The sequence below is a fragment of the Montipora foliosa genome, unplaced genomic scaffold (genome assembly GCF_036669935.1).
Source record: "Montipora foliosa isolate CH-2021 unplaced genomic scaffold, ASM3666993v2 scaffold_413, whole genome shotgun sequence".
Classification (NCBI taxonomy): Eukaryota; Metazoa; Cnidaria; class Anthozoa; order Scleractinia; family Acroporidae; genus Montipora; species Montipora foliosa.
In genome coordinates, this window is record NW_027179716.1 from 613,001 (window position 1) to 625,000 (window position 12,000).

Consider the following 12,000-nt stretch of genomic DNA (forward strand, 5'->3'; position numbering starts at 1 on the left):
TGTAATTCATGCATAGTATATGACACATTCCAACCTAAATCTTGGTATCTTTGTTTGCTCCTTTGATGGTTGCCAAGCTTCCAAACACGTCCCCTCTATAACTACTGGTAAAGTCTATGTATATAACCCTAATATTGTATTGCCGACGAGGGGCATACTTCACATAACTTGCCTCTACTCTTTGCTTTGAAACACCAACAATATTATGGAGTCAAGGTGTTCTCTTGCTACCAAGTTCCAACCAATATTTGAATTCTAAATTTGTTATCTCGGTAGTCACAAGATTGCCACATTCATGTGGCATTGGTGTGTTTCCACTTTAGTGCCCAAAAGTACTACTAATACTCTTGAAAATGGCTTAAAGTCCTTATTGCAAAGACGAGGAACCAAGAAAAAAACACAGACAAGCTCAATATCATGTCAAATTTATTTACATTTCCCATAGAAATTCCTAATTTCGCATGATTTTCACAGCACAGGCGGGTGTTCCAAACAAATCCTGCCAAAATCGAGTTATTTTCCTCTGTTTTGGTTAAAGCCTCAGCAATAGTTTAACGAATCTAGGATTTTCCATGGGTCTTTTATTTCATGACACTCTTCAAATTTTTTTTTTGTCCATGTAGTCATCTTTTGTCACGTGCACAGCCTTTACTGGTGTTATTTAAATATCATTGTTGAGTTATTTATTGCTGTAATACTTTACAGTATTTATCAGTAATTTTATAAATAGATAAGAGAGAAATTTAACAAAGTGACCGCATTGTCGGCAGACCCTGATCATGGAAATGAGAGCATCAATTTTTCTCTTATAGAGAGAAATAACATGAAATAAAACGTTAAAGTTGACTCACAAGCTCCAGTTGCAGGGGAACAAGGGCTAACTCCAGTATTTAAAAACTTGAAGTTGAGGAAATGCACCCTTGACTTGCTTTGAATTATGTGTTTTGTCATTTCGTGCATTACCTGTACTCCAAGTGACATGGATACAAGCCAATTTGCACATAAAAATTCATAATAACTGTAAAATTGAGAAACCATCTGGTATGAATTTCCATTTAGTGCTTGAGAGCAATGTAAAGTAGGTGGTGTCAATTTGAAAATGAGAAAATGGAAGTAACTGCATATACCCACAAGGTTCCATGAATAAAGAACAGTCAAGTGATAGAAGTAGCAGGCAATGAAGGGGACAAAACAGAAAATTCCTTTCATTTGTGTCGATAAACCCAAGTTTTTCAATAAACTTCTCGTTCCAAAGGTGGATAGCTTTATCTCCCAGGTTCAAGTTGTTCAAAGGCCGGATAACTGTCTCTGGTGGAGAAGTCGCTATTCATCAATTTCAATATCTGCAAACATTTCAGTATTTTGTGCCCTCATAACTGCACACTCTAAGCATATCCAGTTAAAAGTTGTGTAAAAATCTTGGCCAATGTTTAATGTGAATATTACCAGTATATTTTATACTTTTCATAGTGAAATACATGTATCCACTGTATAAAGTTATCTGGCCTTTGAATAACTGGAGCCAGATAAATAACTAAAATGGAAAGAAAGACCTTGCATTTGGAAACAGTTTTAGTTTTAAAAAGATGGAAAATTTGCATACCGGCAAAACAACATGCATAGTACTTATTTACGGTTTTGTGGCAATTTGAAAATTTTAAGATGAAACTGTGCCCATTGTTGAGAAGAGTGATGCTTCTGACAGTGCCAATGACAAGCCAAAATCTAACAGTAGTGATATCTCCTTCAATAACGCACAAAGTGATTCTGGGGCAAAAATCAAGCCAGTTCCAGTCAAAGATGTCAAGTGTTTCTTGGGGAGTTCCTTTAAAGTCAGTAACCCCGATCATCTGCATAGCCTCTATACTTGTCAAAGTAAGTACTGTCAAGGTTTGAGCAAACAGAACAGGAAAGAATGCAGTCATCAAAGGACAGATTTCAACACCACTGGATTTTTGACAAAGATTTGAGTTTTTGTGACAAGACGGGGATATATTGGCTCGTGTTTGAGGAAGGAAAAGGAATGTATTGTATACTTTGTCGAAAGCACAATGCCGTCAATCCCCAGAATGAGACCAAGAAGTTCAATGCGGATGCTTCTGTAAGATACAAACGCAAAACTATTGAAGAACACAGTTCTTCAGCTCAACATGTTGCAGCTCTTGAGGCTGAACTAATGAGCAGGGATTCTATCTTTCAAAAACAGATTGACCCACGAGAGCAGATCAAGAATGAGCTCTATTATAATGTCTTTTTGAGCATGTACTGGATTGCTAAAGAGGAACTTCCCAACTGCAAATTTGATAGGCTTATTAAGTTGCTAAAATTGCTAAAGCTGCCTGATATCAGTACTTTGACCCTAAATCTGGAGGTTCAGTGCGGGAGATGTTTCTCATTCTTGGAGAAACAGTAAGAGAGCAAGTTCTCCAAAAAGTAGGCGAGGCTAATTTCTTCAGCATACTTTGTGATGAAGTATGTGACATCTCAAACAAAGAACAGCTTATAAGTTTTGTACAGTACGTTGACCAAGATTCTGGGAAAGCCGACATCAAATTCCTTGCAATCGATGATGTACTAGAAGAGTATGATTCTGCAAATGCAGATGCAATTAAAGTCATGTTAGTGAAACAGATTGCAGCAGCCAAGCTAGAGAAGAGTAAGCTTACAGGTCTTGTCACAGATGGCTGCAGTGTTATAACTGGAAAGAGAAATGGAGTGGCTGTTAAGATGCGTCAGGAATGCAAGCTGCTTCTAAATGTTCACTGTATATGCCACTGTATATGCCACCGCTTAGCGCTGGCCTGTGGCGACACAAATGCCCATGTGTCATACATCAAGGTGGTTGAAAATATCTTGGTGCAGTTGTGGTCATTTTTTAAGAATTCATCAAAGCGAAGTGCATCCTATGCCAAGGCAGCTGTAGCTGCCAAATCATTGGTAGTTACAAGCAAGGAAGGCAAGAGAGTTGTTGCCAAGAAGTTGAAGAAAGCTTGTAGAACACACTGGCTTTCAACAGAAATGGCCATTCAGGGAATCTTTGGAGACTTTGTGCCTTTGACTCAAACCCTCAGAGTGTTTAAAGAAACCGAGGGAGATAGTACTGCAACAGGTCTGCTACAGCAAATAGCAAATATCAAATTTCTCTCTGTTGTTTACCTATTGCACGAGGTTCTACCTCCACTTTCCCATCTAAGCAAAGCTTTTCAGCGAGGGACCGTGTCATTTTCTGCTATTGAACCAGCAATTAAGTACACTACTGATCAAATTACGGAGATTGCCACTGAGAAAAGGCCGCTACTACGATTGAAGGAAGACCTAAGAGAAGGTGGAAGGCTTTCGGGTACTGAGTTGACCCTCACACAAAGCTCTGAATCTTACCTTGAGAACCTGACAGTGCGATATATTAATTCACTGAAGGACAATATCACAGATCGATTTTCAGAGAGCCTTCCTGTTTTGTCTGCATTCAAGATATTCGACCCAACAGCAATACCAGGCAGATCAGACGAGTCCTTTAAGGAATATGGTATTAGAGAGATCAATATCTTGGCTGCACATTTTTATCAAGAGGCAGATGACCAAGAAGAGAAAACAGAAGAGCTTAGATGCGAATGGAAAAAGTTAAATGCAATTTACTTCAGCTAAAAAGTGAAATCCCCAGGGACATCCTGCATCCACCAAAAAACCAGAATCTCATTTCTGTGACCCCCACAGAATGGGCCCTCCATCAAATGTTGTCTCAGCGTTCAACATATGAGCACTTCATTCCTGGTCTGCTACAAATTGCAGAAGTTTGCTTCTCCCTCCCCATCTCAAACGCCTGGCTGGAAAGAGGCGCTTCAGCTGTTAAGAGATTAAAAACTGGACTTCATAGCAGGATCAAGAATGACATGTTGCAAGCCTTAATGCAGGTATCAATTAATGGTCCAAACATTGGAGAATGCGAAGCTGTGATTAAAACAGCTGTGAAGAAATGGATGCCAAATCGAAAGAAACTTGGCAAAGGCAAACCTATTGCTAATGAAGTGACTACTACTGCTGCTGTTGTGAGATTGGATGAGCCTGAAGACACGTCGGACGACAATGAAGTCTTCACCGCAGCTTCTGAAGAACTGCAACTCCCATCAGAAGCTGAAGTGAACCAAACGGAGGTTGCATTTGTGATGGAGGGCCTGAAGCTTACTCAAGAAAATGACTGTGACATTGACTCTGACTTTGAAGATTTCGACAGTGACGAGGAGTCAGATTCAGAACTTGTTTGGTAGTTGGCCATTTCAGTAAGCTGTTAGCTTGCAATTGACTTGTAGCATGAAATTAAGACAAAAGAAGCGTGAATTTTGAAACATAAATGATTTTTTATTTGAACATTTCCATCTCATACAAATGTGATAAAAGCATTTCTTTCATTTTCATGCTATACTCTGTAAAGTAGGATAAGCCAATGTTCGTAGATCAGCATTCCTTTGACTACTTTTCATGAAAATTCATGCCAGCTAAGTCAATCTGAATCAATGTAATCAGTACAATTATGCTGCAGTTAATAAATCACAATTTACGTCTCAAATAGATGCTAGAACGTTGAAGAAGGCATTTCCGAGCTTCTGGATTTCAAAATTTTCTGGTGGAGCATGCCCCCAGACCCCCCTACAATCGAGGGGCCGGAGGCCCCTCCATTATCACAGCTGCCTACTTTTCCAGACTCGGCTGCCTACTTCAAAACATTTGAAAACCCTGACTCTCTCACTGTCAAAGTTTGTGGAAAACGAAAACATGAAGTGGGTCTTGTCATTCCTGGATGTTACCGAGCTACGACAAACCAAAAGAAAGTTGCTGACATATTGAGTCAAGAAATCAAGAAGATAAAAGAGCGCTATCCGTACTTCGAACTAGACATCGAACAAGATGCTGTTCGCAAGCCATTGTTGGTCAAACACGAAGGTAAATAAATTGCGTGATTTTTTAAAGTGCATATGAAGTAAAAAAAATGTTTGCGCAATTTTACAGCTTTTTATATGTACTTTTCAAAATGCAAAAAACCGAATAGTGTAAGAGAGAAAAATCGGAGTTTCTTGCCGCCGAAAGTTCAAATTTGTCGATAAAAAGTGGATACAATTTGCGCGCGGCCAAAGCGATCATGTTACAAGTTCGTGACGTAAGAAATTGTTCGGACGACTCAATCGTAATGGCAGACAAGGGGAAGAAGAAGAGTAGAGGCAACTATTGTGCGGCGGGTGGCCCCAATATGTCCAATTGCAGCAATAATTCGTCGACACCGGGAATATCTATGCATTACTTCCCGAAGGACGAAACTTTACGGCAGAAGTGGATTCGATTTGTCCGAATACACAGGAAAGATTTCGTCCCTTGTAAGTCGTCGACCTTGTGTTCTGTGCACTTTGAAGACAACTGCTTCGAAAGCAAGCCGTGGATTGTCACTTCTTCCGAGACCGGGGAATCTCTTCAGCCGAAGAGAAAATTGAAAAAGGGCACTGCCATACCAACAAGGGACACGGTTGTTCCTTTGAGTTCGCCACTAACGTCGCGAAAGCGAAGATCGGTAAGTGAGATTTTATATAAGTATCACATGTAACAGCTATAATATCCGTTCTGAAATGTCAACTCTGTATGTGGAAAGATTTCCGCACAGCCCCATACGTTAATTATACATGTACAAAGAACGAACATGAAAGTAATTTGAGTCATACATACATACATGTCGCAAAATGTCCCAAAATGTATTCATAATTAATGTATGGGGCTGTGCGGAAATCTTGCCCTGTTTGTTGGTTTGCATACATTTATACGGTACCATTATTGTGCTGTGTTTTAGAATTCTTTGGCATGAATGTCCACATCTCTCAAAATGTTTTTTAAGTGCCTTACAGACAACAATTTGAAGACTGATCGGGTCCATGTGGAATAATGTGATACCTTGCTAAAGCATGCAATTTGGTATACGTGCTGTATGATAGCTACCTTGCAAAATGTGTTATTAATCTTACCAACAGAACCAAGTAAAATGCCGAATGACCTGTTCGAATGTCAGTTCCTTTGTAGAATTATGGTAGTTTCGGGTCAATATGACTTTCAAGTATTCCAGAGTGTTGTTTTATTATAATTTACTTATAATCTCTGACAAAGGAAAACAATAATCACACCAATTAAAAAATAATTTGTTCTTCCAATGTGCCTACATGTATCATTTCTAATAAGTTGAATTTTTGGTCTTGACAGTTCATGAGAGATGTGATGTCACAAGAAGAAGTGACAAATAAGAAGGCAAAGTTGTCATTCACCAGTGATTCCTCTGCAGCATCAGCTTCAGTGCCTGATGCTGCAAGCCCATCAGCAATTAGTGGAGTGGTGGAAAGTGACATGCCTATTGCTGGTTCGTCTGGAATTGATTATGCCACCATTACATCAGGAACTCTTATATGCAATACTCCAGCTGCAAAAGCTCCTCAAGCACAATGTAACAAGTGTAAAAAACATGCAAAAAAACGAAAAGCAATGAAGAAAAAGGTGGACCGCTTAGAAAAGCAAGTAGAAAAATTAAAAGGAAAATTAAAGGCACTGAAAGATGTCAAGGTAACTTTTCTTATTACAGCTTTAATATTCCTTAAATAAGTATGTAGTTTTTAATAGTGTATCCACTTTGTTTTTGCATTTCTACGGTCATTGTTTGCTTTAAAAATCTTGCACTTCTTTGTCAAACAAACAATGTAAACCCAACTTATCATGACTTGAAAGAATAGTTCTCATGACTTTTCAAGTGCTTTGTGTTGGCTACATGTAGTTGCTTTGAGTTCAATTGAATCGATGGATTGTTTTGCATCTTTTTTAACTGGCCATAGTATTTACAGGTGTTATGACACTCACTAATTGATGATTATTTATGCAGTAAGTTATTAATCGTAAAAGGAAGAAATTTTCTTCGAATATGTTCACCTTCATCTTCCTTTCATTTAACAGGGAAGAGCCACCCAGTGGATCTGTTAATAAATCATTGTTATTATATTATTATTATTATTATTATTATTATCATTTAGGATATTGAGACAGAGCCAGAGAAGGAGGAGGAGAAGGAGGAAAAGCAGGAATCTTCTGATGATAATAATGAGGTTTCTGTTGTTTACATTTCATTTGCAGTGTTTTTAAATTCAATAAATAAGTTGAGTTTTTTGGAAGGAATTGTATTGTAAATAATTTTCTTCTGGTTTAGGATAATGAAGTGGATGACATGGAAGAGAACGAAGTAACAGATGACAGCAGGGAAGATCAGGAAGGAGATGATGACAACATTATTGACTGGGCCACACTGGAGGACAGTGCTCCTTCAGCTGAAGAGTACAGCTCTCAGAGCGATGACGAGTCAGACAAAGTGGATCCAAACAATACCATCAGGTATTTTTTCTATATTGAATCATTAATTACAGGAATCGACAGATTTATTTCAATTTTTCGAACCTTCAATGTTTCCAACCCTGTGTAGATTGAACACCTGAAATTTGAACTCAGTCTTATTACTCTACATGTACTTGGTAATAATAAAGAAATTAATATTATCTAATATGTCATATTTTTATTATTACTATACAGTTCTTTCACATTTGGTTTCTTATACACAGGCCTATTTATGCCGTGATGTTCACTTCTTATTTTTAAGGGTTGAACCAGGTACTCCCTCCTACAACGAGCCAAAATTCATTGTTTTCTTCTCCATGCTGCTGTCCCTCTTCACCATGGTGTGTTTTAAGTGTAAGAAAAGTAAGCCAGCAGCAACTATGAAACAGAGGGGGACCATGGTGATTGTATCCCAGCACTGCCCCAAATGTGGTGAAAATGCTTTTCATTGGAGGTCACAGCCACTGATCTTTGGAAACTACCCAGCTGGCAACATACTTCTGAGCTTTGGAGTCCTTATGGCTGGGGCCTCCATCAGCAAAATCTTGCTGGTGTTTCGGCACATGGGATTGTCTGCATATTGTCCCAGGACATTCTTTGTTCATCAAAAGAGTTTCCTCTTCCCAATCATTTTAAGCTACTGGGAACGGTACAGAGCATCCCTTATAGCACAGCTTAAGAATGTGGCAGGTGTCGTCTGGAGTGGGGATGGTCGGTTCGACTCCATGGGGCACAGTGCCAAATATGGTGTATACACCATGTTTTGCAACACAATTCTGAAGGTGGTGCACTTTGAACTACTTCAGGTAAGTGACAGTGTTAATTGAATTTCTATTGATTATAACATGTATACTATTTATTATGAGGCAAGCATTCTGATTGTTTTGTTGTTTTCGTGAAAGTTGGCACATAAATATAATAACTGAAGCAAAAACAGATAAACAAATAAATGTAACAAATGAAACAAATCCTGACAAGTCAAGACGATTTCCTTTTAAATATTATTCATCCCGGTATTTTCTACAGATGGGCACTAAAAGCTGATAATGTGTATCCTTGAACGGATACTATCACATGTTATAACTTAAGGACGGTGCCTTCTATTGTTACTGCGCGTACATTCTGTGTATCTCGAGATACTCGGGTTTCCTATGGGAGGTGCCTACTAATACAGGGATATTTTTGCGCGCTTTAAAACTATGCGGTGAAAACAGAACTTAGCAAGTGATTTTGGTATCCAAAAAGAAAATTGGAGTTAACCATGCATTTTTCAGAAATAATAAAGCTTTGATTTGGGAAAAAAGCGCCATACATCGCTTTGTATTTTGCTTCATAAGTGTTGCTTAGTTATCTCTAAAAAATGGGTGGTTAACTCTAATTTTCTTTTTGGATTTCAATAGCCACTACTAAGATCTGCTTTTCTCGCATAGTGATAAACCGCACAAAAATACTTCCTATTAGTAGGCAACATCCTTAGAACAATCAAAATCAGAGAAAATTTAGTGCTGACCTATAACGGCACAGAGACATCAAAAGTTAACGCAATCAAAATCAGTGAAAATTTAGTGGTGAATTATTAGGGCTTTTATCTTTTTTTGTGTGCACAGACACATCAAAAGATTGCTGATGTTGTCCTTTTATCAAACCAATAGGCAAACGAGACTGGTGGTAGTTCACCAATGGAGCTGGAGGGTGCAAAGCGGAGCTTTTCCTTTCTCAAATCAGTTGGCATCAGTGTTCTTGTGTTCATCTCAGACCGGCATAGAGGCATAGCAAAGTGGATAAGGGAATGCAAACCTGAATGTTCACACTACTTTGACATTTGGCATATAGCTCGTTCTGTTGGAAAAGCAATGCTGAAGCTGGCAAAGGAAAAAGGTTGTGAGAAAATTGGTGATTGGATTAAAGGAGTCCGTAATCATCTTTATTGGTGCGTGACATCTACCAAGCTCGGATATGCTCATATAATAGCAGCAAAGTGGAAGTCATTTATGCGGCATGTCACAAACAAACATGATGGCCACCCTGATAAAGAATTCGAGGAGTGTGCCCATGGGGATATTGGAAGTCGGAGATGGATCAAGATTGGTGAGGAAAAAGTATTGTTGCACTTGTAAAAAAAATCCTTTTAAAATCCCAAGTGTCTTAAATATTGTACAGTGATTGGTACCTTTTCCCCATACCTTATGATTTTGATAGAATTTGCTTTTTCAATTTGATTGCATTTGAAATATTGTTAGGTTAGTAAAGTGACCAAATAACTTATGATCATTTTCAACCGAGGTAACGTATGACTGGTGACAAATTATAGGTGGTTTGTCGATTAAAATGGTATCTTTATAACAATTGAATTCCAAATATCAACACTTTGGAAAATAGAAATGTTTCTTTCATTGCACTTCAAGTTTTTTTGAGTGACCTGTAGGCAGTAAAAAAAAACCACTTGAAGACTATATGTCACTCATTATTTTTGTTGTTGTCATTTTTATCCAGGAACGAAAGCCTATGATAAGTTGCACAAGTTACTCACCAATACCCGAATAGTGAATGATGTAAAGAAAATGTCTCCAGATGCACAAACAAGTTGCCTGGAGGGGTTTCATTCTACTTTAAATCATTGGCACCCCAAAATGGTCTGCTTCTCCTGGTTGGGAACCTATTGTCGGTGAGAACAGAACTCCTGAATACACAAAAAATAACACTACATAAGAAAAAGAAATTTTTCTTAGTTGCCTGTAGGCTGCCATAGTCTTAGCAAAATACATGTAGCTTGTAGAAGTGACCTAAATAGTTGTATATTACATACCAGTAATAAGAAATACCACAGTCCTGGTATTTTTTATCCTTCATATTTATTGGCTGGTGTTAGCATAATACTGGCTGAAAAACTGTTTCATTTTTCAGGCACATTTTGGCATCCTTGCACTTCAATGAAAATGTGAGGCGAGAAACGCAGAAAAGCAAGGATGGAGAGGACTACGTCAGAGTTAACTTTCCGAAGTACAAGCTTGGAGAAGAAGTGGTCAGAGAGGTTACTGTGGCTCCAACATATGGTAAGTGATGATATACTGTAATATGTTTTGGTATTACATGATGACTCATCTCTTGGCCGAAATGTGTTTAAAATCAAAATCTTTTGGGTAAGCCAACTAATCCACATTGTATTGAAGTTTTGCTAGCAGTGCAAAGCCAGTGGCTGCCGGTTGCAATCATGATATTTATTTGTGTAACATGATATGTAATCTGTAAATAAAGCACATCTTGATGGAAAGACCCATTTTAACTCACACTACTGATAAGGAAAGTAAAATTATCAGTTTTGGCAAAGGATATAAGGTATTGCCTCCTGACCAAAAGGGAACTTACGAAAAAGTGTACCAAGGTAGAAAAATGCATAACAGAGGCACCATTCAAAGAGAAAAATCAAGGAGGGCTTGGAATGTAAAAGAAAAAAAAAAGAAAAAAAAATAGAACGATTGTGGTTGACAAATGTAGTGTTAACTTTTTAAAAGTGCCGTTCATAACAAAGCTCCTTTAAGCTGCTGGCAGAGCACTGCAATAATGTAATTACCATAGTCACATAAATTGCACCTTTGTTTTGACAGGTTATGTTGAGGAATTAAAGGAGGAACTATTTAGCCTAACAAAGTCAGAGATTGATGACCTGCTAAAGAGTACGAATGCAAAATACAAAGCTCCAGCCTCTTTGAGCTCCCAGTTTACAGACAGGGTAAACAAAGAGCAGGCAGTTGAAAGATACAGACAACAACAAGACAGAGAGGCTACAAAACTACACCCTGTGGGTAAGATTAAGAAAGAATTTTTATTACATAAAGATCATTGTACACTCATGTAAGGTAAATGAAACTTCTATAAATATAACATTAGATTGTAACATTCTTGATGTTATGCACATTGTTTACAGCGGAAGAACAAGATAAATTACATGAAGCTGCAACTTCTACTCAGGCTGCCACAGCAAAGAAAGCTAGGAAAAGAAGACCGGGGAATTGTCGAACATGTGGCAAACCGATGCTTGGTCACAAGTCAAGGCTATGCAAACCTAAGAAGTGACAGCTGCTTGTAGCTGGCTTTGCTGTTCATTTTCTAGAACATTCTTGAAAACCCTGTACAGCTGTACATGTAATTTTGATGCATTACCCTTGATAGCAATTTCAGGTACCGGTATAACAAGTGCCAGCTTCTAACACTAACAATTCATATATCATTTTTAGATACCATATCTGAGCTCTGATTGAAGCTCCTGTGTTGTAGTGACAGGCATGTTTTCAAAACCATGATACAACATAAGAGGAAGGACATAGTCATTGTTTCTTGTCTCCAAAGATTGTTTGGTTAACTCAATCTCTCTGCTGCGCTGTCTGGTAACCTCTGATCTGCTCAGTTAGGAACCTCTGCCTGATGTTGTGGTATACACAGGCTGGTAAAGGCCTTGTGTTGTCCCAGCCCATATACCCACAAATCCAGCGGACCAGCCATCTGTATGAAACTGCTCGTAGAAATCTGAAGGGTTGAAATTTAAATTTTAGAATAGCAACTGTACAGGAGTTAAAATTGTGCAACAACAGTTACCAG

The 12,000-nt window shown here is 38.3% G+C and overlaps 3 protein-coding genes across 3 annotated transcripts in view; 2 read left to right on the plus strand and 1 right to left on the minus strand.

Annotated features, from left to right (window-relative positions):
- The first annotated feature begins 2,385 nt into the window (after positions 1-2,385).
- On the plus strand, positions 2,386-3,645 carry LOC137988332 (E3 SUMO-protein ligase KIAA1586-like). Its single transcript, XM_068834361.1, has one exon. The coding sequence runs from the start codon at positions 2,386-2,388 to the stop codon at positions 3,643-3,645; it is 1,260 nt and encodes a 419-aa protein (XP_068690462.1).
- A 983-nt stretch (positions 3,646-4,628) lies between these two features.
- On the plus strand, positions 4,629-11,481 carry LOC137988333 (uncharacterized). The gene is made up of 11 exons (XM_068834362.1): positions 4,629-4,938; positions 5,403-5,557; positions 6,235-6,588; positions 7,050-7,121; positions 7,223-7,404; positions 7,667-8,210; positions 9,057-9,492; positions 9,898-10,069; positions 10,309-10,457; positions 11,010-11,207; positions 11,330-11,481. The coding sequence occupies exons 1-11, from the start codon at positions 4,629-4,631 to the stop codon at positions 11,476-11,478; spliced, it is 2,721 nt and encodes a 906-aa protein (XP_068690463.1). The 3' UTR covers positions 11,479-11,481.
- A 284-nt stretch (positions 11,482-11,765) lies between these two features.
- LOC137988334 (uncharacterized) overlaps positions 11,766-12,000 on the minus strand; it is a 1,709-nt gene continuing 1,474 nt past the window's right edge. The window contains exon 3 of the mRNA XM_068834363.1: positions 11,766-11,928. Coding sequence (XP_068690464.1) covers positions 11,766-11,928 — 163 coding nt within the window. The remainder of the gene's footprint in view (positions 11,929-12,000) is intronic.